General features: G+C 41.6%; 1 protein-coding gene across 1 annotated transcript; it reads right to left on the bottom strand.

The window, feature by feature from the left end:
- Positions 1–22,065: 22,065 nt before the first annotated feature.
- On the bottom strand, positions 22,066–23,043 carry LOC146809804 (olfactory receptor 6N2-like). The gene has a single exon (XM_085614896.1). The coding sequence runs from the start codon at positions 23,041–23,043 to the stop codon at positions 22,066–22,068; it is 978 nt and encodes a 325-aa protein (XP_085471022.1).
- Positions 23,044–26,876: the final 3,833 nt, after the last annotated feature.

Raw genomic sequence — 26,876 nt, 5'->3', positions numbered from 1 at the left:
CGCACTACGCGAGCTACGCGTAGCACTTCGCGAACTGCGAAGTAACATGTTCGCACTGTGCAAGATGTTGTTTTCAATGATTGCACAGTGCGGACAAGCAACCGGCACTGTGCAATCATTGAAAATGGCATCTTGCACAGTGCGAGCTGTAGTTTTCTGCTGCTCGAGTAGATTTTTACTCGAGCTGCAGCTTTCTCAACGCGAACTGGTAGTTTCTCATCGCGAGCGGTCGCGAGCATACGCGACCCCTCGCAATGAGAAACCTGACCTTCTCGCGTTGGGAATCTCGCCGGGAGGATTATTTTCCATGCTCGCGATCGCGAACAAGGAAAAAGTCTCGCCAGGATGTCATTTTGCTTGCTCGCGGTCGCCAACTTGACGTTGAGGACCGCGAGCAAGCAAAAAATGACCGCAGCACTACGCAACACTACGCTACGCGTGTTCGCACTGTGCTACGTGCAGTTCGCGTAGCGCGAAGTAGCGCGAACTTCGCAAACTACGCGAGCGTAGCGTAGTGCTTCGCCCAGGCCTAATTATAATAGTGGCAGGGTTTTTAGTTTTTCTAAGAAATATGACTACCTTATCCCTGTTGACAAGAGTAAACAGATTCCTCAACCACAGTCTACTAGTTCAAGCAATACTTCTTTAAACACAGTACCTACTAGTGGTAGCGATGTGGAAGGGGGGTCTGGAGCTGAGGGAAGACAGGTTTACCCTTTGGGGAATTCATCTTTCCTACAGGAGGTGAATCGTATCAAAAGGGGGAATCGAGAGCTGAACAAAAGAACAGATAACATAAGAAAACAAGGAGGGGTAACAGGAGCGGTAGCAGATGGACACAGAACAGGGATGAAAACGCAATCCTGGGACAAGAAAGATCAGAAGTATTAGTAGGTGGGGAGGTCGAAGTGGTTAAGATATCATTATCAGCAAACTCTCGTTTTTGCTCTCCCTTTTTTTCTGTCTTTACATTTTTAAATTCTTGCATTTTTCACTTTTCACGCCTTACTTTTCATACTTTCAGGACCCCTTTAACCTTTTTCCTTCTTTCTTTACCCATTGTAATAATAATTTCGCATTAATATTGCTATGTTATGACTCCATTTCAATATGGCTGCCGTTAGGATTATTTATCCTTTAACCCCTCTTCTCTTTCTATCCTTCACGTTACGTACATTAGCGTGTTCCTTTCTCACTCTTTACTATCCACCACAGGTGTTGGTGTTAGACTACACGCGTATATGCCGTTCGTCCTTTGGACGTTTGAGACTTTTGATTTCCTATCTTTCAGGTATGCTTTTTTCTAAAATGTAAATTATTGGGTCTCTCATAATGCTTCACGTAAATTCTTCTTCTTGCACAAGCGGTTTCTATAACGGGTTGACTTGAAGTTTTCTATCGCTGTCAAATATCGTTTTTTCACATACTTTATTCATATGCTCTTGTCACAAGACCAACTAATCACTTTATGTTTGTCTTTTGAAAACCCTTTATTCTTTGGGATTTGTCGAAGGGTCTCCCCTCTTCTTACGACCAAACCACGTTTTCTCTACGTTCAATATCATTGCATTCCGGACCTTTTTTTCTAAACCGGGTTTCCCCTCTTCCTAAGACCAACCACGTTTTCTTTACGTTTAATATCACTGCATTTTGGACCTTTTTTCTAAACCGGTGGATTTTTGTTTACTTTATCGATAGCTTTAGATTCGAGTAGGTCGTTAAAACTCTCCTTTTGAATTCTTTTAGGACTTCTCCTGATGAAGGGTCGTGCGTGACCCGAAATGCATTGAGCGCATAAAAAGTCCTGCGTTGAATTATAGTGCTTATGTTACAATCCCGTGAATACAACGTGGAATTGAACATTGATTAAACGTTTGACAATAAAACTGTACATTGGAACTTTCCTTGAAACTTTGCAACTTTGTTGCCCTTTGGCTGTGCGTAGAGGGACACTACCCATTCGGATTAGTGCACATTCTAGTTTATAATTGCGCCGTGGTTTAGGAGGCGTTTTCCTCGAAAGCACGCCCTAACTGGAGTAGATTCAATTCAAGTATCGGAGTGCGTGGTCTTTCCACATTGAAGATATCAGACAGGACACTTACAGAAGAAATGATCATGTTACTGAAAAAAGGTTTGGGATTTTGTCCATATTTAAGAGGGGACATCAGTGACACTAAAATTGATTTATTCAAATTTGTGAGGCGTCTAAAATTGAAAAAATGTTTTGCATTGAATCCCAAACCTAATAAAGAAACTGTATCATCAATGAATAATCCATTGTCTAATGCAATATCAATCAAGGATATACAGGATACTATGATGTTACTTTCAATTACAGAAATGGAGGAGGATCCAGTCACGATAGGGAGGGTTCTTTCAGATTTAGATATCAGACCAGACTTTTCGATATCTAGTGGCCTTAAAGAGAAATCTCGGTGGTCTCCGAATCTTGTTAGTGGCAATAACATTGAAATATTTCACACTTTGGTTACTAATGATCTGGATAAACATCTGCAAAACACTAAATCTCTTTTTAGACATCAGAAAGAGAATTTAACGGTACATGAAAGAAATGCATTAAGAACCTTAGTAGATGACCCTGATGTGATTATTAGAAAAGCGGATAAAGGTGGTAATTTGGTTGTAATGAATACAATTGATTATGAACAGGAAATATACTCACAATTGAATAATGTACAGTGTTATCAGAAGATTGCACATAACCCTGTGTTTTCTCTTACAACCAAGATCAATGGACTGTTGAAAAACTGGCATGATAATCACCTATTAGATGATGATGAATTTTTGTATTTGAAGGTCAATCGCCCTCGCTATCCTTGTCTGTACACTTTGCCGAAAATCCACAAAGACCTCCCTTTTCCACCGGGGAGGCCAATTGTGTCAGGTATTGGGGGACCTACGGAACGCCTATCCCAATATGTTGATTTATTTTTGCAACCATTGGTCATTAACTTGCCTTCCTATATCAAAGATACTAGGCATATTCTAAATATATTGGGAGATGTTTTTTGGGAGACTGGTATGTTGTTGGTAACACTTGATGTGGTATCACTATATACCAATATACCGAACGATCTGGGTTTACAAGCTATTCAGCATTTCTTGTCTAAAAGACCGGCTAGCCATTGGGAGCATACCCAAATGTTACTGACCATGATTGAACTGATATTAGACAACGATTTCTTTCTTTTCAAAAAAGATTGGTTCAAGCAGATTCAAGGAGTAGCCATGGGCTCAAAATTTTCACCGGCGTACGCCAATTTATTTATGCGCTGGTTGGAAGAAAAGGTGATATGAGGCTCATCAGGTAGTAAATGGCATGATTACATCCTATATTGGGGGCGTTATATAGATGATTGCCTTATGATTTGGACAGGGACTCAAGAGATGCTACAAGAATGTATTGCTTATCTTAACAATAATGAATTGAAAATGAAATTTATAACATTTGCAAGTGCATTAAAAGTGGTATTCTTGGATGTGTAGAGTTGTATATCAAAGACAATAAGATTCATAGTAATATGTATTGTAAACCCACATCGTGTAATGCTATTTTACATGCGGACAGTGCACACCCCCGACTTCAGATAAGAGCGATCCCATTTGGAGAAATGGTAAGAGCTCGGCGTAATTGCAGTGAAAATGAACAATTTGTCAAATGTATTGAGGACATGGAGAGAAGATTTTCCCAAAGGGGTTATTCAAAACATGATATTGTTTCAGCCAAACATAGAGTGTTAAAGATCAAACGGCCATCCACCTTAATGCCTAGCCGAACTAGTATATCGAACATACCACCCATTAGAATGATCACAGATCATACTCCGATCAGTGTTACTTTACGCAAGAGTCTAAATACACTTCGGCATATCTTGCAAGCTGACAGGACTCTGCGAGAATTTTTGATGGACAAACCGCAGATCACATTTCGTAGGAGTAGGACTTTAGAATCCTTGCTAAGTCCTAGTTACCCTTCTGACAAGAAGCAAGAGTCTTGGTTAATGCAATTTACTAAGGGTTTTTTTAAATGTGGACATTGTGGCATGTGTAAATATGCCAAAGATAAAACAAAACAGTTTAAGGATAAGCATGGTCGTATGTACAATATTCTTTCGAATATAAGCTGTAGCACTAAATATGTGGTGTATGTTATATTGTGCAAATGTGAAAGAATCTATATAGGTAGTACAATCAGGACTCTAAAAGATCGTGTTAGCGAACACATGAGAGCGATTAAAAATTATGATGCGAGATATCCTATTGCTGAACATGTCTACAACTGTCAAGTGCAAGGTCCGACCAAATCTTTTCAATTTTACGGCATTGAACATGTTAGACCAGATCCACGTGGTGGAAATAGAGAGCTGAAATTGCGCAGACATGAGGCAAGGTGGATCATGCATTTGAGGGCCGTGGAGGATGATCTTAATTTTGATCAGGAGCTACAGTACTTCTTGGGAGATTAATAATAGAAATACGTGAAATATAATTTCCAGTCCGATAGGTAGCCTGATTATTTGTGTACACAGTGCTTACTTGAAATGTATAAAAAAGGGACACTTTAGTTGTATGGGGGCATATTGCTCTACATAATCCTTTATTATGACAGACTATCATACTTTCGTTATAACAATAACGAATACACCCTCTATTGTGTTAGACAGACTGGGCATTTCTGTATAGAGTTATTTACAAATCTATATTCACTTTATATGTCTGTCACATATGGGCATATTGTTTTGGAACTGTTTATCTTGATAATACTGTATATTTCTGTCACAATCTAGATAATGTTTTTTGAACCAGTATCAGGGTTGTATATTAATAATTATGAGCTTTACAGAAGTGAATTGGTTGATACAAATGGTTAAAGTACATGTAGTTTTGATACTCTAACCTCTTTTGTAGTTTATACGTTGATTATTATAAACTTGCAATATATTGTTTGGCATAATTGGGGCATATCAACAACAACCGGCGATAATTATCGCTCAACGGTCTTAGCGTGAGGATAATTATCGCCGGCTAGCGTGAATTTTTATCGCTGAGATAGCGTGCTATTAGCAACGCTTATCTCAATAGCGATAAAAATCTACACGCTAACAGGCTAACGTGAGATTATCGCTGGAAACCCAGCGATAATCACACGTTACCTTGTTGATAGGGACAGGCAAACTTAGCCATGATATCCTCCTTCCATAGGATATCATGGCTAAGTCTGAAAATTAGCAGACGTAAAAAAGCAGCGTTAACCGCGGTTAGCGCTGCTTTTTTTGTCTCTAACAGGGTTAGCGACATTCTTGATAATAGGAGAAATGTCGCTTAGCGACATTTCTCCTATTATTTTTCTCTGGAACGCCCCCTTTGCATCTCATTAGAGATGCAAGGGGAAGCGTAGAGTAAAAGGGTGCTAACATGCAAATTTGCGTGTTAGCACCCTGTTGTTGATAGGGTGCTAGTTTTATCTCTGCTTTTTTGGCTTTTAAAGCCAAAAAAGCAGAGATAAAGCCCTTGTTGATATGCCCCATAGTGTCATAATTCTAGACTGGTTAGAGGTACTTGTTCTATAAACGTTTATCACACCCTTTGTAGTCCATTGACGTGTGATTGTTTTTAATGGTATCTGTAGACACCGTTTTTCTTTTCATTATTAATGTTTATATAGTAATTTTTCATTGCTTAATGTCTAATGGCGCTCTGTTTATTTTATTTTTATTTTTTTATTCTGTGATCATATCGAAATATATGAAGGATGTAGCAACAAAATAGAGATTTGGCCGTATACGAGATAAAATGCAGATACTCACACCTACCAGTAATGGGTTATTTATACTTATGTTTTTTACTGATATTATAATTTATGGTGGCGTTCTTGGGTAGGTGAATGTATTGATAGCACTAGATAAATGAGGTTTAACGTCATTCAAACATGGCGCCCATGTTTGAAGCTATGGGATTAGTCACCTTCTTGATCTCAACTCTTTCGTATATACGGAAGTAGCCACATTGTGGAGTACTCGTTACCTGTACTCGGGTTTTCGGAGTTGCTTAAGGTGAGTTGGGTTTGTAGTCGTGTTAATATTCATGGGTGCTGGACTACTTCTAGTGGTGTGAGTAATTATAGGATTCTTTTGTCTGTAGGACCTCTATTTCTCGGAGGACACTGCTTGCAGTTAAACAAGACATTTGAAGGTTTAGATATTTGTCTTCAGTGATTTTAATAGTGCATTGGTTTGCCTTGCCTCATGTGTGACGCAATTAGTAATTGCATATAATTTTTACAATTACAGATTATTATTTACTCAGGAAGAGAGGTACAGATTTTCTTTTATATATGTTCGCTTGACGCACAGAGCATGTTACTCACTAGGGTTGGTGAGTGAATCAATAATTGGTAACAAATTATGTGATTATAGGAATTGATTTGGACTACTTATAGTGAATTTGTAGAGAGTGATCTTTTCCACATGTTTATGAGTTAACAACTTTCATATACTTGTATACTCACAGAGCACTTGTCTGTATATGACCAATATTATTTAGCACCTTGTGATTCCTCTGCACTATCTCACAATTTTGGGGTATGTATCTGTACGATAATTAATGTTACAATTTTCAACAATTGACATTTGTGTTGCTTCCAGCCCTGAGGAAGTCGTATGGGTTAATCCTTTCAAACGACGAAACGCGTTGGGATTGGAAGAATCTTTTGTGAGTAAATAAGAAGAACAGAAGTCACTACTGGATGATTTATTCTTATTGTCAATACTTGGTCTAATAGCGTGTGCATCAATAATATTAATTGTTTTCATCAATCTATGAAAGAGCCTTTTGGGATTTTGGGTGGTGTTCCCTGTATTGATAGCACCGCTTGTGATTTATAATTTCACTAAATAACTCATGTGGAATCTTGTTTGAAGCGCCAATTTGCCTTTCACACACACAACAGTATCTAAAAGGAATTTATGTAATTTGGTTTTAAAAGGCTACTTCACTGGGTGGCACACTGAGTGCTGCAGGCCCACTTTCAATGGTGGCTGGCAATTTGAGGATAAGGGTGGTGTAGAGGTCATACACACACATCTGCACACTCACTCACACCCATGCATTCACAAGCAAACACACCCATTCACAGCACTCACAAATACACATGCATTCATACATAGGCACACATACGCATGCACCAAGCAATACAAATATAAAATGTATCATCTACCTCATCATGGGTGGCAGGAGAGAAGCCTCAGAGGTTTGAGCAGGGTTAGGAGTGCTAACACTTCTCTTTTGTTGACCTTTAGCCAGCCAATGAGAGGAGCCAGCAGTCCCTGACTAGTCAGGAGAGTGAGATCGGGTCAGTGAGACATGCTGACCCCACCCCAATCTGTGACAAAGTGTCAGTCAAGCTTAAAATTGATGCGCCCAGGTCCAAGCCTATCAGTTATACCCCCTCCTTTTCATGAGGGGGGGTACTCCAGGCACTTTGCTGGGCTGGGGAGGTCACATTGGGATTTTCAGCCCGACAGAGTTCCATTCCAACAGCCAAGACTTTGTGCATTTAGTGCATGTATAGTGCCTGGCTGTCTGTCCTGAACAAGGTTTTTGCTGAGCCTGACAGGCACACTTCACTGTGGGGAAAAAGATAGGGGTGGAGCCCCTCTCCTCAAGGATGGGACGCTGCTGTTCACTTGCAGCATTTAATTTACTGACCCTGGGTACATGTAGTACCATATACTAGCGGCATGAAGTACATGAAATGTGCCAATTAGGTGTAGGCTAACCTTACCATGTTTTAAGGGGAGAGCAGAAGCACTTTACCACTGGTTAGCAGGAAAAAGTGCACAGAGTCCTAATGCCAACAAAAACGGGTTCAGCAACAGAAGGTAAAAATCTAGTGGAGACTTTCCAAAAAGGGTCAGGTCCAACACCATCTTATTCTTTAAGTAAGTGTCAAAAGTTTAGACCATATTTCCCACCACCCCCCGTCTCAGATTTCTCAGATGTGGTTTATTTTGAGAATGAAACTCCATAAAACCCACAGATAAATAAATACATGATATGAATAATGCCATACATCACAGAGTAAATATTTTAGAAGTCTAAAAAATCATGTGCACATAAAATAGTGCAGTTCTTTATTAACAGTACACCAGTTAATAGGACACATTGTCAACCAATATTTAAATCTCTAACTGCAGTAGAAAATTGCCTATAGTGCCAGTCTTTGCTGTTTTCTAATAATCCAACATTATACATTAACCTTCTTAGGGAGAACACAATGGGCAAATAAGTATCAAATTGGACAATCCTCATGGTTGGGGGATAATGTCGCAAGCCCAAATAGACACATATTGGTTGGATCCATTGCCTCCTAACTGCGAGGTAGAGTGGACAGAAGCACACTAAATTTAGTATATTTTCTGTTTCTAGCATTTGCACAACAAAGGTAAAGTGCTAGGAGATTGATCCAGAGGCCACCTAGATGTAATGGTTTTAAATTCTAAGAGTACCAACCCATAATTTCACTTAGAGGCTCTTTGCTAAGGGGGGGGGCATATTTCATCAACAAATGCCCCTAATATGGGTAGAGGTTTAAATTCCAAACATTTGGCTGTAAGACTTCCCCCTTGTTCATCCACTTGAATCTGGCCCACTACATACTCCCAATATCATTTTTCAGTGTGTCTTTAGAGAATGATGTTAAGGAGATGGGTTCTGTTCATTATCTATCAACCCTAAAGTGTGCTTAGCCAAGATTTGACATGGCAAGCCCAAGGTAAGACATCAGAGGGATCAAGTTTTAGTATTTCAAAGCCCCTTCTCATTACTGTCCTCTTTTCTCTCAAGGTCCCCAGACACACTACTTTTGTTGATATATTGTTGTTCATAAATGAAAATAAAATCATCCTGTACTTTTCAAATGCCTATAACCTAGGCTACCAAAATGAGCCCTTCAGAGCACTCTCTCAAAAATAACATGACTTCAGTGCTCTTGCCCAAACTAGTGAAAAATCATCAGACAAATATACAAACTCCAGTATAACTTGCAGACTTGTGGTATCCTACATTTCTATGATTCTTGAATGAACCATTCTGCATTTTTTGTGTACATAATCATTTGTTCCTTGATGTGTTCACTTGATATAATACGCATTATACATGCTGTCTCAATAAATCTAAAAAAACCCTTCCTACATAATACCCTGGTGGTTATGGTGAACTTGCACCACTACAATACTTTCAATGTACTTTATCAGTGCCTTCTGGCAATGAGTTGCATCTGGACCTGCAACAAGCCTGCATTTGTTTGTTATTTTATTACTTTTGTCTTTAAGATCAGAGCCTATGACTCCTGGATTGCATTGAAAAGGATTCTGCCTGTTTGTTGAGACTGCTCATTTTATGGTTGTTTTTTTTTTTTTTTTTTTTTTTTTTTTTTTTTAAATTTTATTTATAAGTTTATGAAGTTATACACAGGGCACAACACATTTGAAATGAAATAATATACAAAACAATACACAGGAGAAAAAAAATATTATTGCTATACACAATATCTTTATAAAATACTCTCACTACTTGAAAACTTCAATAGGGAGTCAGGTAGGATCCTCTTTCCATTTCTTTAATGGGTCCCAAATTTTCCTTCCTAATATTCTCCCTCTTTTCCCTTTTCTAGCATATATAGCATTCTCTAGATTATATATTGCCAATAATCGAGCAAACCATTGATGATACGATGGGGATATAGGATCTAGCCAGGCTGAAGTTATGCATAGTCTTAATACTGCCATAGCAACAAATAAGAAGTATCCCCCCTTCATGTGTATATCATTATGATTAACCCCAAGCAGAATTATCGACGGAGATAAAGTTATTTCTACAGCTAATACTCTAAATAAAAATTCCTCGATATTCTTTTGGATGGACTGCAAATGGGTACATGTTGCAAGCATGTGAGTCAAATCAGCCTCTAAGCTTCCACATCTCGGGCATCTAATTCCCGAGATTCCTCCCCACTGAGCAATTCTCGCTGGAGTGTGATAGAGATGATAAATAGTTTTATAATGTTGCGCCTGTAGGGGTGCCGAACATAAAATATTCTGACCCAGCTCTAAAGACACATGAAAACACTCTTCTATTATATCCAGTTTCCTCCCCCATTTCTGCGCCATTCTATCTTTATCGTCTTGTTTGGCCTTTATGGTTGTTATGTTATGCTACATTGATTTGTATAGTGCGCTAAAGAACTCAAGAAATGAGTAGTAGGCTCTGGTGTGTTGAGGGAGGTCGTACTATGACTTGGGTGCAATGCAGGAGAATGAGCGACCTCCAGGTTTGTTTTTTCAGATGTGGGGAATGCGTGAGGCAGAGCATAGGTCTCTGATGAGTTGGTGAAAGTGTATAGGTCTGTTGCGGTATTCTGGTCCTGTGTTGTGTAGGTTTTTGTCTGTGTGCGTGAGAAGTTTGAATTAGCTGCTCTTGTAAATGGGGAGCCAGTGGAGCTTCTTGAGGTGTAGTATGATATGGTCACGGCATGGGAGGTCAAGTATGAGTCTTGCAACTGTGTTCTGGATGGTCTAGAGTCTGTGTAGGAATTGTTTGGAGATTCTGGCATACTCCGCTGGTGATGAGTGCTTGAGTGATGGTCCGTCTGAGGCCACCATTTGAAGATTTCTTGCAGCATGCATAGGATGTGGAAGCAGGGGATGATCACTAGATTTCTTCTGTGGTCTGTAAGTGTTGGTCCTAATGTTATGTTTCATATAGGTACCCCAATATAGGCTAAGGTAGTCACCTAACCTTTCACCTATATTGTCCCCTACCATTACACTACATAACGGTTCTTGGGACTAACCTTATACCTAGTTACGGTACTGCTTTCATGACATGGCTTTTTCCCTGAAAACTAGCCTCATCCCTTATGCAGGAGGATTATTGGAAACTCAGCAGGACTACCATCTCCTGCATAAGAACTATGAATAAGGGTCATTCCTTCCGTCATCCTAAATCCGACATGACACAGCAAGGTAGAACCCCTAAAACATTGTTCCCTGTAGCATGCGCGCTTGCGTGCGCGTGCACACTGTCTTTTTCCAGCGCGCACTCACTCTCACAAAGCACGCACATGACAGCTCCACGTGAGACCATTTAACAGCCGCAGCTATTGTACTATGATGCACATCGCAGACCACATCGCAGACCACTGCGCAGGCTGCCTCTACACATGCCGCTTGCTCTCTATTGGTGTCGGAGGTGGGGGCCTGCAAGGTATGCAGCAGTAGCTTCCGGGCCATGACGCATGAAGGGGGCATGTATTGGTGGCAGTGGCACTGATCCTTACCTGGGATACCACATTATTTTATACTAATTTCAGGTTTATTGGCACGTTTAAAGGTCTGCTCGGCTGTTTATTAGGCCTGGTACATACAGCTCCCCACTGTGTATTTTTGTGAGCTGGGCTTGAAATCCACGCACTGGCTGCTCGCATTCCTGTGAATCACAACAATGTTAAAAAAAACATGTAACGTAGTCTGTGTTCGTTGTTAAGCACTGTTATGTACTGGAGCATGGTTTGCATTGCCCAATCAGATTTGCAATCTGGAAACGTTCCTGAAATAGAATTTGGATTATGCCTCTCGCCCAAACATTAATTTCATCCTCCAAGAATTAAACTCAATGAGTTACCATTTGATGGCAGAGAGATATGCCAAGACCTCAACTGAATTGCTCATTGTGCAGCTGGAAAATCTGGGTTCAATCTCAGCTTTCCAGCTTGTCCAAAATGTGTGATCCTTCGCAATACTGTATTTCACAGAGAATCCTTGTACATTATCACTTATGAGAACACCTTAAACTACAAAGTGCATGATCTCTGATGTATAAAAAACTCTGGTGTTTGATTTGTTAGCCATAAAGTTGCTCTATCTATAAGGATTGAGAGGGTGAGGGCTCTGCAGGAGCTGAACAATGAGTGAGGGAAGGGGTGTAGATGGTGACCCTGAGATTATTCTCTACAGGATCCACTATGCTTCAACAGAAGGGGTCCTCGTCCAGCCTCCCAGCAGCAAAGTGGTCGGCTGTCAGCTTACGTTATAGAGATACACCAGTGCCTTGACCCTGGCTAGTAACGGACAGGGAGTGACCCAGATCACCCTTGACTTCATTCTCTCCTCACATAGACCAGATCTGCTCCATAGGGAAAGAGCAGATTAAAGGCATCAACAACAAGTTTGTCTCCTTTATCAACAAGATGACTTGTCAAATGTAAACCTAATGAATCGCATTGGCTAGTAGGACTATATATCTGGTGACTCAGAAAGGCTAATAAGTCTGGGTTTCAGTCAGTCACTTCAAGTGTAAACCTTATGCAACAGGAAGGACAGCACTCATGGTACAGTCGGCAAGGTGTAGATGTGGTGTTTTTTTTTTAAGCAAATAGATTTGTAGGATTAGCTAACTAACGCCCACATTGCTGCTAATTGAGGCCCTCTCCACTTGCGGTACCAGCAGCCGGGTCACAAGAACAAGTAAGTGCCTGTGGAAACCTCCAACCCTCAGCAAAGGAGATATTATTACATGAAGTGTTGCTTTCAATGTACTGGCCCGAATGCCACGTGTAACACCATTGGGGCCAGTCAAAACTGGGCTAGAGTGTGGTAAGTAGTGTTTATTAATGTAGGCTGTTTACATTTACATGCTATATTCAAGCCAATGATTTATGCGCAATTGTAAAACTTTCTGACCCGTTATCCAATTTTGCGCAGAAAGTTATCACCGCCCTTCCCACTCCCCAGAACTCTGGGCTCTAAGGCACGCAAGATCTTGGATTGTTGTTAATATGAAAGTCCCAGCAATTTTAGAGCATGTACGCCTGTCCAGCAGAATACATTGACCATCCAGTTAAATTGTGGTGATAGGAAATATTGTGACATCTCGCTGCACGCATTAAAGAAGAGAGATCCAGGTAATCGCTGCTGTGTGGATTTCATTCATTATACCCACCCTGTAAGGGATTGTGTGCTCAACATGTCCTTGCCATTGCACCCACAATCTATATCTACATAACTGTACATAAATATTTGTTTTAAACTGTCCCTGTAAAACTGCACATCTTACTTTGTGCGCAGACTACAACTCATGCACCTTGTGACCTTAGCATCTTGGATGCAGGAAAGGGTGGCAAAGATGCTGCTGAATAGGTTATACAAGGGAAGAGGATCAGTGTCAAGTTGTGTGCTATTCTCTTTTTTCCCCTCTTCTTGCACAACTCTGTGGTGTCGAGGAAATAGCGATTCATTTTTAGGATACACAACTAAGGGCAACCTTTCTTATACTATGAAAAGCCACATATCAATCCCGGCCTTGTCCTTTTTTATTTTTTATTGCCTTTTGTATTAGCTTTCTATATATAATTCTAAATCATTCATTTCTCCCTCCAACCAGAATTTTAATATTTTGCCAGTCAAACACAAATTTACTTTGGCATGTTGGAAGACTGAAGAACATGTTGTTGTTGCAGCATTTTCACTGCACAATAAACTCTCTTCACCACAAGTGCATCTTTTGTCTCATGCAACAGAACCTGTTTTGGATGGTCCTCCTTTCAAAAGACTCCGCCTCCAGCCACTGACCTCTAATCTTGTTTCTTACCTTTTAAGTGTTCATCTCCATATCTCTGTTTGTAAAATTGCTTTGAATATAAGCATTTGCACTGAAAAGGGAGTATAATCTACAGGTATCTGCATAATGTTTATTTTCAATAGCTGTGCCCCTTGCTACTTTATTAGCAGTGCAATGTCCTTTTTGTTACCGAACTTGAAAAACCATATAGCTCCTTGTCATTACTCACAGCTTAGGCAATAAATATTCATATTTGAACCTTATGAGTCCTGTTAACCTTTTTGTTTTTGCTGATTCTAAATGGACCTTTTGTTCAAGTGTTAAATCACATACCATACAAATTGAAAGTTGATATTTTTTGCCCATTGTGAATGCTGCTGTATTTTTGCTAATAATTACATTTTTAAGAGAAGCATCCTTACAGTGTTCATCTTCTGGGGACATCTAATGCCTTACTTATGATTTTATTCATTATCAAAACCTCATCTCCTTCCACCATGTCACTGGCCATAATTCTATCTTTCCTATGTCTATGCCCTATGCTTCCTAAAATCTAAGGTTTATACGGTCTACCATATTATTCACTAACCCACATTGCCATTCCTCTTCACTAACACTTAGCAATTCTATGATCACTCACAACAATGCATCCTTACACCCAGAACTAGCAATCTCATATACCCACTGATACACTCCACCAAACCAGTGAGTTTTCACCTCTAATGAACTCTTAGTCACTTTGGCTTTGTGGGCTCGATCTTTCATGAAATCAAATGTCCATACCACTGACTATTTTCGGTCTCACAAACCCCACTTCATAGCTGTGCCAATAATAAATCTGGGTCAATTACAAGGATTCAATCACACTTACCAATATGCATAGAAACGTTGCCATATCAACAACTGCAAGGTGGAGTAGTTAGTATCCTCCTCAGTTTGATTCTTAAAACCATCCCCGCTCTCATACAAGTCACCTCCCCATCTTCCTTTGAATATCATTCTATATTTTCTTTTTAGGCAAACGTTATACATGTCCATCATCATTCCCTTCCAGGCACAATTCTATCAGATCATCCATCTTGTCAAGTTCACTCAATAATCAACTGCAATACAGCAATTTTTCTTAACTTATCGCTGACCACTTGCTCATTAACTCTCACCAATGTTTTCCTGGGGAAACATCAATATCCCATACTGGTATCAATATGTGTGAAATGCACCTGTTTTCACTCTTGTTGTAACAAATGTTTGGAGTGGTAAGTGCCATTGATTTATATAGCTGAGCGCTGGCTCACAGTCATGATCAGTTCATTGGTGCACACAACATATGCAGCAGCCTACAGAGATCTTTCACTGCCGCCCACATAGATAAAAAATTAGAGGGATCATTGCCCTGAGGGTACCACTTTGGGTATATAAACACCATATCTTGCTGAGCTAGACAGAGGAGGAAAGGACTTCCATGCTGACGCACTGACGCGAGACGCTGAGGTTCCTGCACCCAGACACTCCAGCTCGCTTTGGTCTGACATCCATTGTGGGGGGTCCATCTCGAGACCAAGACGGGGTCCCACAGTCTCTCACTTCAGTTAATGGGGTTGACTTTACCCAAGAGGGATTCTTGGCTACACACCCACATACATGCTAGGTACACTTAGGTACATCTAGATAGGCTCGATTCATAGGAGTACACATTTTTACTGTCATGTATTTTAATACCTGCCTGTATTCATTGTCTTAGCACTATGGTAGAAATCAACCATCCTTTCACCCTGTTGGTGCTTATAATAATGTATATCTGTTTATGTCTGATGGTTGTTTCAGCACACTTATTTTACACTAGAATGATGCTGGTTCAATAAATGCTTATTGGAAAACATCCCCACCGTTTATTCTGTGTATCTCTCTGAGACAAAGTGAGCGTGAGTGACTGAGCAAAAAGTATCGCACTGTTTCCACGATCCCTGATGGGACAGAGTTGTCATGTTCGATAGTTGCCAAGAACTATTCTCTCACTGGTAAGAGGGGTTTCTAGTGGCACTGTGAGCTAGCTGGTATACAGGCAAACATCACAGTAGAGATGTCTAGAATCAGTCGGTACACCAATCCTACTTTGTAGGTTGTCTAAACGTGCAGATCCTACATAGGTTTATAGGAACTACACGACATGGCGTCCAATGTTGGTTTGGTACTTATTTAACGGTCAAATCTGAGTAATTCAGTTGTGCTATTCTCAGAGACCCCTACTCACATTTCCCCAGAGACATCTGGAGTGGGAAGGGAGCTATCCGCCACAGCTGAGTATGCATATCCTGTGTACTGGCTGTAGGTTTATCAAGCTTGAAGGACAAATTGTTCCTAATGTGCATAAAACCTTATTTCAGTTTCCTTGAAAAAAAATTCTTCTTCAAAATAATGGCTGACGAAGATGCCGTTGCACCAGCACAACATTCTGCAACTAGGGAGGAAGAACAAGAAGGGGAAATCAACATTTTAGAAAATGTTAGAACTGCCCTTACTTTAAACCTTGGAAACTATGGAGTCACAGCTAGGGGTGGCACAGTCACATATGTGATTAAAGCACACAAATCATATAGAACAGAGATATTCTATTCATGGGTTATATTCCCACAAGCAGATGCACGATCAAATACATTTCATTCTTATAGTGAGGATGAAACACCAGGCGAATACTGCCCGTACGAGGACATTGAAATTCCCATCACCTACCAGGAGCATATAAACTGGTTTAAGGGCACCCTCCCACACACAAAAGAAAAAGTGACACTCGGTCCGCTCGGAAGAGATGGAGCGACTTGACCAGTCCTAGCGGCCTACACACAACATCCAGACATTGACACAATGGCAGTAGCAGACTTACGTCCACTTCATAAAGAAATAATAAAACTTCACAGAAACCTGACAAAGTGTGTGATGAGAACACTCACGCTTCAGTCAGCATGGGCTACACAAGCAGGACAAATTCAGGGATCTACAACTAAAATAACACCTCAAACACTACACACAGTTATGGGTAAAATGCCTACTAAATGTGAAAACATGCCATTCTGGATGGCTCAAAAAATAACACAGCTAGAGGCAGTATTTCCACACAAAAGCCCTCAGGAAAAACAAAGAATGCTAACAATCTCCTTGCCAATGGGATAGCTACCCAGATAGAGGATTGTACCTCTTGGGGCACAGTTTTCGCTGTCATACATACCAGAAACCTATGGTATCCCTTCATTAGCAGTAATACCAGATGTATTAAGACAAATACAGAAGGATAATGGAGCAGAACCTGCTCTGAACGAAGGGATGAAACTATTAGGTAATTTTGCCCAGGTATCAGCTATAATATTAGCAAACATAAAGGGGAGGCAGCAGCAGTCGCAGTACGCCAACGCCAGAGGTATTTCACTCTTTTACAACAGGAACGTGAATTACCTAAAATTATCTATGGAACTCTACACAACATGCTTGATGTTATTGGGGTTCATTAACTTGGATTCAATGAACTGCATGCTATCAGGCAGTTTGCCCAATATAACAATCTGCATTTGTGGAAGAACTGCATATAAATTCCTTGGTCCCTAATGTGAAGGGTGGCAGCCTGACCCTTTGGGTTCTTCCAGTGAGTAAGGACCGGAACTATTTGGGAGAGTATCCTTGTATGCAGGGCCAGACTGGGAACCAAAACCGGCCCTGGCAAAGTGCTCGGTCGCCCCCCCCCAGGGCTTAGGGGTGCCGCCGAGCTCTTTGCAGGTCCCAGTTTTCGGCCGATTTTGTTCCAAGGCGATTTTGCAGCTATGCTGCAGAAACGGCCCTGTAACAAAAACGGCCCCCAGAGGCCCAAAACCGCCCCCCACCTGTGCGGCACACCGGGGGATTGCCCGGTGCCCACTACGGCCAGTCCGGCCCTGCTTGTATGCCAATCTTCTGGATTATATGTATTTATCTTTCTGTTTGGGATTATCAATCAGGCTATGGCTGTTTGCCTTGTGGTGGTTTGGTGGAGACTATGATTACTGCGGCTGGTAACTCACATGAACATGAGATGCTGCATTTTGCATCTGATGGCCCTACCAATGTGTGGAACAATGCATGTTGTTCCTGTTTACCAAGTGAATTTTGCCTCCATGCGGTTCTCCTGGTACATGTCTGTGTCTTTTCTGATGGTTTTCAGTACAAAACTGTGTGCAATGCCTTTACGTTTATCAGTGAGTGACCACCCGATTTACACACCCATTGTCAAAAAGGATTCTTCTGCTATTCTTTCAGTGGGCAGTGGCCCGTCTGTGTTCCTCTTCAAGTGTGAGATTGTGACTTTGGGGTTGGGTTGAGTTGAGGATCACAGCATGTGTCTTCTTAAAACTGCTCTAACAAGTCGGTGGACCTCAGTGGAACCTGAATGATAGAAGGAAAGGAAATATTCAGGAACACTTGACAACACTGAAATAAAGGAAAGACTACTTTGAGGTGATAAAAGACATAGAGAATACTTACTTATCTATGGAACTCTACACAACATGCTTAATGTTATTGGAGTTCAATAACTTGGATTCAATGAACTGCATGCTATCATGCAGTTTGCTCAATATAACAATCTGCATGTGTGGAAGAACTGGGTGGATATATAAACACGGAAGCTGGATAGAGTTCTGAATGGTCACATTTATTAATGATGCTGCGTAAAGAAAGAAACCTGTGATGAGGATGGTAACTGATAAATCGGTCAGTAATGGTCTTCTTTCCTTTTTACAGGGCCCTTCCTTTAAGATAGCGCCACCCAGAGTCTCAAAGAAATGAAAAAAGTGGTAAGTATTAGGAAGATAATGCTTCCTCCCTCTTTATCCTTCACCACACCCTTGTCAATGCTTTTACAGCTGGAGCAGGGGCGTTTGGGATGGGGTTGTGTCTGGACACAAAGAAGACATGCATCTAGGTTGTTTGGGATTTTTGGTCCTGTAATGTGCCTCTGTTCTAACAGGCTTTAGACTTCCATTCCCTTTGTTTCTATAGGTCCCAGGGCTTAGGATCCATGCAAGGTTAACGTCACCTGAAATCAAGGTCTCCCTTCTCTATATTGGTCGTGCCAGTACTTTTGAAATATAAGATCGAGCGCACCAGTACCTAAAAAAATACAAGATCCAGTATGCCACTACTTTTTAAAATACAAGATCCAGTGTGCCAGTGCTATGTCAGGGACTCTTGGTGTGCTACTCATTCAGTACATGCGGATCTGCAGATCTACCTGTATTAATCAGGATTCTCACAGATTCAGGTGGATCCACGGATTCAGACCCCAATAAAAAACACATACACCCACTCTCAGACCCACACACTTCCTCACACAGTTGCTCACTGACACACCCACTTAATACCCACACAAACACTCACTCACAAAACCACTCAAACACCTACTGACAGACCCACACAGCCACTCACACACCCACTTACACACCCACACAGCCACTCACACACCCATACAGCAACTCACACGCCCACTTGCACACTAGCACATCCACACAGCCACTAATATACCCATTTAGCCATTCACACACCCACACAGTCACTCACACAGCCACTCATACACCCACACACAGGCGGTGATGCGCTTATAGAAATTGCAATAGCATATGTTTGTATTAAATGTGTTGTTGTTTAAGAATTGAATGTGTGCAATATAACTGGTAGACCCCGCATTTGTCCGAGGATTCACAACGGATTTGCAGGATCCATAAAAGGAATTTCAAAAAAAGAAAAACTTAGTGCATTGCATTTATAGAAAAACTATATACATTTTTTTGTTTGAAAAGATATAATTAGAATGAATGTGGGAATAACATGTGTTTATTAATTTGTGAAAAGGTATATTAATACATTGAACTTATAGGTCAAATCCTAGTACCCTAAGTACCCTTTAAATTTAAAAAAAATTGTGAAATTCACTAAAAAAACAAAGGTTACAGGGATGTATAGTTAGGAAATAGTATTAAAAAACATAGAAATTCACTGAAAAAACTAGGTTTACAGGGATGTTATAGTTAGGAAATAGCATTATAAAAATCTTAGGAATTCAGTGAAAAAACAAAGGTTGCATGGACATTATAGTTAGGTCCAGATTTTAAACACACAAAACCATTGAAATTTAGCAGTAATAGTTATCTCAAGTAACTATAACTCATTCCCAAAGGCAACTATAACTCGCGCCCTCACCATACACTGCTAATTACCCCACATATCATACAACACATTACATCTTCTATGACATCAGTAATAATATCACTCAACATTTGCAGTTGAATTATTGAAGAAAACTGTGCATGGTGGGGGTGCGAGATAGTTATGTTAGGGCACGAGTTACATTTACTTGATATAACTATAACTGCTGAATTTCTATGATTTTGTGTGTGTATAAAGTCTGAACCTAACTATAACATCCAAACATCCCTGTAGCCATTTTTTCCAGTCAATATATATAGATAAGGTTGACTTTCTGTGAACTTTAGCTCCTTGCTCCAGCTGAACATTTTCTAGCAAGAGGCCTAGTCAGTTGAAATGGCAATTGTCTTGATTGTCTTCGAGCTTTTGATATGCTGCTTGCTCTGTTTTATTTTTATCACAATAAAGAAATATGTGTTGTAATTCCGGTAATTTCTTGCATGCACTGTAGACCTGTCCTTTACATTTAAGCTCCAGGACACTAAGAGCTTCAACCACCTATGGACATTACAAACGCTTTCTCCCAGCCTTGTAAAACCTTTTCTATCCATAAACATTGTGGATTCAATCATGGTTCCAGACAGAAAGGATGGTAACTTAAATGATAGACAGACCGCTTTATTTTGGGTAGCCCGTTTGATGTTTTTTCTATCAGTACCATTTCTCACAAAAGGGTATTCTTGATTGCCGGGCCAGCAGCAAATCCACTATTGGAATCTCCACAAACTTCCACCTCATAAATGAGGAGGTAGTTGGAGAGAAGAGCAGAAGTCCCATTACCACCCTGTTTTAAAGGAAGTTCTTAGGGTGGGAGCAAGACTCCTTTTGTGGGGCTTTCAACTGGACTCGCACCTGCATGTATGGCAGGAGCTGTTAATGGGTGAAACAGCATGGCAGTGCCACTGCCAAGCGGTAGAAGGACAACAGTATGCTAAACTGTTGCCTCTTATGTGGTTTCGAAGGTGGACTCGGACAGTTGGGATACCAATGGAAATGACGGTGAGATAGATGCTTTTTATTGGGGAGCTTCTACCAAAGCCATTAGTATCAGTACAAGTTCTGCTAAGTCTTTCTGATGGCAGAGCCAATGGCAGTTTCACTTCCTATTACTACACAAACTGGCATCCTCTAGATGTGGGCGAGGTTCCAATGAGATGGCAGATGGGAATTCAGTCCACTTTGTTTTGACAGAACTCATGTTTCTGCCCTCCTTTACGGCCTTATTTAAAGAACAACAGCAATGGTAGACCCACCTACAATTGCAGCTTTTCCAGTCACCATTTTCTTGGGTACTCCATCTCATTTGGAGGTTGGGGGAACAGTTGATTTACCGTGGTCTTCATTCTCTGGAAAGTGTTTGGAGAATAAACTATTGAAGGGGAGCAGAATTAAGGATGGGCCTTCTGAACTATTTCCATCAGGGTACCGAATTCAAGCACTTGGAGGACATTTCCAACTCTTGGGCGGTATTAGTTAAGTTTTTACTAAAGGTCATCTCCTGCTTTGGCAATCTTTCTTCATAAAACACTATAAGTGGATGTAAGTTCACCCTGCCACATGATATGATGGACTTGCCATTATGTTAGTAACCCCAAAGTGGCTCTAGCTTTGGTCCTGGGAGCAGATTTGGGGAAAAAAACATAACTGGGTTACAAGCTCTAAAAATTGCAGACTGGCTGTGACTGGGCCCAACATACAATAAATTAGGCTGTTCAAAAAAGAGAAATATATTTACTCAATTACTCAAAGCAGAAAGAATGATCCTTATACTGAGCTGATTAGGAGGGCATTTCCGGAACTTTGATGCTTGCGTTGAATATACTCTGCCTCCTGTGCTGATGAAGTTAGAAGAAGGTTTGGAGGCGTTAGGCTGAAGGCAGTGGTAGAACAAAGGGGTTTGCAGGGGATTTCTTGGGTGATCTTGCAGAGACACAGGTGGTCCAACCTACAAAGCCCTTACAAATGTGTATGATTTGAAAGTTATTCTGACTACACCTGGGGAACAAGGATTTATGCCTGGCGTGCCCATTGTGTTAATTAGTCCGGTGGGAATTTCAAAAGCTAACTTATGATTCTAGATGTGATGATGAGGAGCCCAAAGTAGAATATGATAGCATATTTTACTCACCACCACACCAAAGCTTAAACTTTACATTTAAGTCTCTGGTAAGAATTGTTTAGAAAAGGCATGGTCTTATATTAGCCAACAATTAAAGTTATTTGCAACACTGCACCATTTTGGGTGGAGGGTAAATTTTGATGAAGGATCTTTTGTATCGCGTGTCTAATTTCTTTGTTCCTTAGGCTGTAGATAATTGGATTCACAAGTGGTGTCAAGACAGAATAAACCACAGCCAGCGACTTATCATAGTGAACACCATAGCTCTTTGTAAGTCGAACATACATGAAACTTACACTGCCGAAAAACAGGAAGACCACTATAAGGTGAGCAGCACAAGTAGAAAATGCCTTCTGCCTCCCCTCTGAACTTTGGATTTGTAAAATAACTCGGATGATTTTTATGTATGAAAAAAGAATGAAGATTATAGTGGCCATTACCATAGAAGAGTTGAGAGCAAAGCCTACAGAGATACTGAGTGAGGTTTCAGTGCAAGCCAAGCTCATCAGTGGGTGCAAGTCACAAAAGATATGTTCAATGTGATTCGGGCCACAGAAAGGCATCTTTGAAATTAAAATAATCTCAGTGACTGGGTAAACAAAACCACAAAGCCAACAACTGGCAGTCAGCTTCACTGAAAACGTGGACGTCATGATAGCTGAATAGAGCAAAGGATTGCAAATGGCCAGGTATCGGTCGTACGCCATAACAGTAAGTAGCAATGTTTCTGTAATTCCCAAGGACTGGAAAAAATAAATCTGCAACAGGCAGCCAATGAAGGAGATGCTCTTCTTGGACACTATGAGGTTGGCCAACATTTTTGGTATTGTTACAGCTGTGTACCAGATCTCGAGGAAAGATAAAACACTGATGAAAAAATACATGGGTAACTGCAGAGCTGGACTGAGCCTGATGACAAAGAACACTACTATGTTTCCTGTGATGATGAGCAGGTAAGTGAGAAGCAAAAGTATGAAAAGTAAACTTTCTACATGCTCGAGATTGGGAAACCCGACAATAATAAACTCTGTGACCCGTGACTGGTTTCTGCTTTCCATTTTTCTTGCTTTTTGTGTCTGCAAAAAAAATGTGATTATTAACTTACTTACATGAAGAATGGTAAATTACAGAAAAATGTATTGTAAACATTTTTCACAAGTCTGAACTTCCATCTGCATTTCAAACACCGCTGACTTTTTCTAAGTGTGTTGCAGTTCCGTCTTAATACTTCTGTGTGCATGGACCAATTGAAGATTGGAAATTACCTTATAACTCAAGGAAATAGCTTCTGCTGAATGCTATTTAAATCTTGTATACATTTAAAAAGCTACACTTGTTTCCCTCAACTACAGATTCCAGAATGCATTAAGAAGTATTCATGAAAACCAAGCAACCAATTTCTAGAAATGGGTTTTCTGGTTGGCTAGGGTATGCACCTAAGCCAGGCAGAACCCACCACTGTATTCAGGGTAAGGGAGCTACACACCCAGGATAACCCCTGCTCACCTCCTTGGTAGCTTGACAGAGCAGTCAGGCCTACCCCAGAGGCAATGTGTAAAGCCTGTGCGCAACATATACATGCACCAGTGACACAATAAATACACCACAAAAGAGAAACCACACAGTAGTATATACAAATGTAGATCTGTATTGCATATAAACATAGACCAAAACAACATGAACCAATAGTCACTTTGCCAATTAGGCAAGTTTCATAACATCATAGTTAGTGCAATAAAGTAAAGACTTCTATGTTAAACACTTCATGAAAACCCCATCACTGCACACTTAATGTACCTCCTGACATAATACTCATTATCCTGTCAATGCAATGCAATGCATAAAACAACATAAGTCATAAATCAGGGCATAAAATGTAGCAGTTAGGTGTGAGAGAGAAAACATGACTCACCATACATTACTAGTAGTACCTAACTCCTAGAGTTTCAGGATAAACACATCAATACAGTACGAGCACATGGATCCCTGGACGTCTTGCCCATCCATTAGCAGGATTATGGCACTCACTCCTGGCTCGCTGACTAAATGTTCTGATAGTACAGAGTAGTGCGCTAGGGCATTTGCGCACCTACTAGTGATAATGCAGTAATTTAAAGGGCTTCCTCATGGCAACAGTTCATCTGGACCTCCATCGAGGATCCGACCAATCAAACAAGTGCTCCCAGACCAACAAGATTTAGGGCCCTCCCAGGTAAGCCCTCGGGAGGGGGTGACCCCACACAATGTGGACTTCCAACGGGTACACCTCCCTTGGTCTCCCATGTGCCACTTAGAGACAGGCAGCTGCCCATGAAGGAAGCATGAGACTACCACACAACTCCTCAGAGTATGTGTTGGTTTCCTATGCCCAATAGGCTGCCAACAGGGTTACAGTGATCTGTGTCGACACTTCAGCTCATGCCTCCACACAGGCGACTTTTCCTCCAATGCGTGCTGAGCCACACTAGGATTGGCTCGTTCCTCTTTGGAGAGTTACCAGGCTGTGCTGAGCGGTCTTTGTGGGTAACAGCTAATCCTGGTAAGTGGTGATCGGACACAGTAGCTGTCTTGCTTTTCTATTGTTTTTAGTCGACACGCTTGGCATTTCCTCTCCAAATTATTTGCTGAATGTGCTCTTAGGCATCATATATTTAGAAGACTGGAATATACATAACAGTTGTAACAGCACTGTTAAGCATGTATGCAGTGGCAACCCAAAAGAAAAAAGTGCACATTGTGCTCGTGACAAGACGTGACGGCGCAAGTGACAACGTGAGGAAAACATAGCGCAGGGCGCAAGGTGAAGCGTAACATACAATATATACAGAATTATTGGTTCACATAATGATTATTTCGAGTAGGTAGGCTATAATTTTCAGCGATTCAGAGAACCAAAGTACGGTGTGCGCCAAAGGATTTTTGCTGATGTGAGAGGGTTGACGGCTGTTGGAAACGGCCCTTTTTGCAGGGTTATCCCCAAACTTTTTGCTTCTTCCTCCTTTATTTTTTCTGACCCGTGGTTGTTGGCAATAGGACTCTGGGCACTTTACCACTGCTGATCAGTGCTAAAGTGCAGATGTTCTGTGTGTAAATTGTTATATTGATTGGTTATCCATGATTGGTATATTTGTTTCACCTGTTAGCCCCTAGTAAAGTGCACTGAGTGTGCCAGGGCTGGTGATTCAAATGCTACTAGTGGGCTGCAGCACTGATTGTGCCACCCACAGGAGTAGCTCTAAAATGATGTCTTAGGCCTGCTTGCAGTGCCTATGTGCAGTCCAGGACTGCCATGTCGACCTGGCCAGTGCACCCACTGACCAGGCCGTATCCTTCCCTTTCTGTACATGTCAGGCATCCCTATGGTGGCCCTAGGTACCCCTCTGGGCTGGGTGCAGTGTATCTGAAAGGTAGGGCATGTACTGAGGTGTGTAACATGCCCTGGTAGTGAATTACAGCCATTTTCGTTTTTCACTGCTGAGAGGCTATCTTGCCCATAGGATAGAATGGGGGAGGCTGTTTACATGCCTATCTTCCCATAAGGGCAAGATAGAAAATCCAAGTTTGGTATCTTTGTGTTCAGAATTTAATTATACATCTTTTTAGCAAGATGGTTTTTAAATTCACTGTGTGAGAATAGCACTTTTTAGAAAGTAGCTATTCTCCTGTTTAACCTTCCTGTGTGCCTGTGTGCAGATTGGCTGACTGGTGTCATGTGATGGGCTAGGTGGCTCCAGGAGTCTGGATGAGTCAGCAGCAGGGTGAATAGGGAGATCTGCTTTAGATGGGTGGGAGGAGTAGCCCCTGGGTTTGAGTAGGGCTGCCTCTGCCAGCACAATGCTGGCTCCAACCCCTGCTGGCCAGGCTGAGGACTCTGCCTCTGCCAGCACAAAGAAGGCTCCACCTCCTGTTGAGCGTCTAACGACTCTGCCCCTCACTCTGAAAGAAACCGGGTGCTCCAGGGCAGAGCACATCCAGGAACCGGTTTGAGCAGGGGAATCCCCCCACTGAAACAAAGAGAGACAAAGACTTGGAGGGGTATAAGAAGAGGACCCCAGACACCTAAACTTTAGATCACTTTGGAACTAAGAAGAAACCTCTGCCAAGGAGAAAGCTGAAAAGGACTGAAGAGGAGAAGACTGCCTGCTTGCTGTTTTGCTTTGCTGCCAAGGAGAGGGGAAGGACTTTGCTGTGTCCCCTTCTTTTGATTCTGATCTCCAAGGGCCTGAGAAGTGCTGGCTCCCTGTTAAGAAGTCCCAGGAACAAAAGGACTTCACCACCAGCTCCCCTGGAACTCTGCTGAAGGAGTTCTGACCTGCCTTGGAGTGCTTGCCCAGTCTTGGGGCCTCAGGAGGTCGTTTTGCTGTGTTTTGGGAGCTGGGAAGCAGAAGCGTGAAAAGAGTAACTGGTACCCAGCGCATCATCCGATTGCGTGTCGCAAGAACGAGAGTGCGTGGAAAATTTCATCGCGGCACCATCGCAACACGCAGGGTCCCCGCATCGCCGAGTGTGTCGAGCATCGCCCCGAAGCGTGAAGACTCCTGACATTGCAAGGGTCGTCGCAGAACCAGTTTGCGAGCCGCACCACTGCCGGTGCGGGAAAGTCTCCAGTCATCGTGTGCGTCGACGCAGAGTCCCGTTCCGTGGCGCATCGAGAGTTGCGGCGCCGGAAGTCAACGCTGCGCCGCGCATCGTGCCACATCGAAGCGTGTCGCATCGAACCTGTGCGTGAAGCTTCCCCCTAAGAAACCTACGCAACGAAAGCCAAAGTCATCGCATCCTCCCCCTACAGATCGGAGCCGGCGCATCCACCTCTGCTGCGTGAAGCAGGGCTGCTGCAAAGCCTCCCCAGGATCTCAGGAGCATCGCATCGCCTTTGCCATCTTCCTTGTTA

Source organism: Triturus cristatus, chromosome 7 (assembly GCF_964204655.1).
Source record: "Triturus cristatus chromosome 7, aTriCri1.1, whole genome shotgun sequence".
In the NCBI taxonomy this organism is placed as follows: domain Eukaryota; kingdom Metazoa; phylum Chordata; class Amphibia; order Caudata; family Salamandridae; genus Triturus; species Triturus cristatus.
Note: the sequence above shows the minus strand (reverse complement) of the source record. Positions and strands in the feature narration are given on the sequence as shown.

Coding starts and splice junctions, on each gene's coding strand:
- LOC146809804 (XM_085614896.1), bottom strand. CDS start 23,043: ATGGAAAGCAGAAACCAGTCACGGGTCACAGAGTTTATTATTGTCGGG.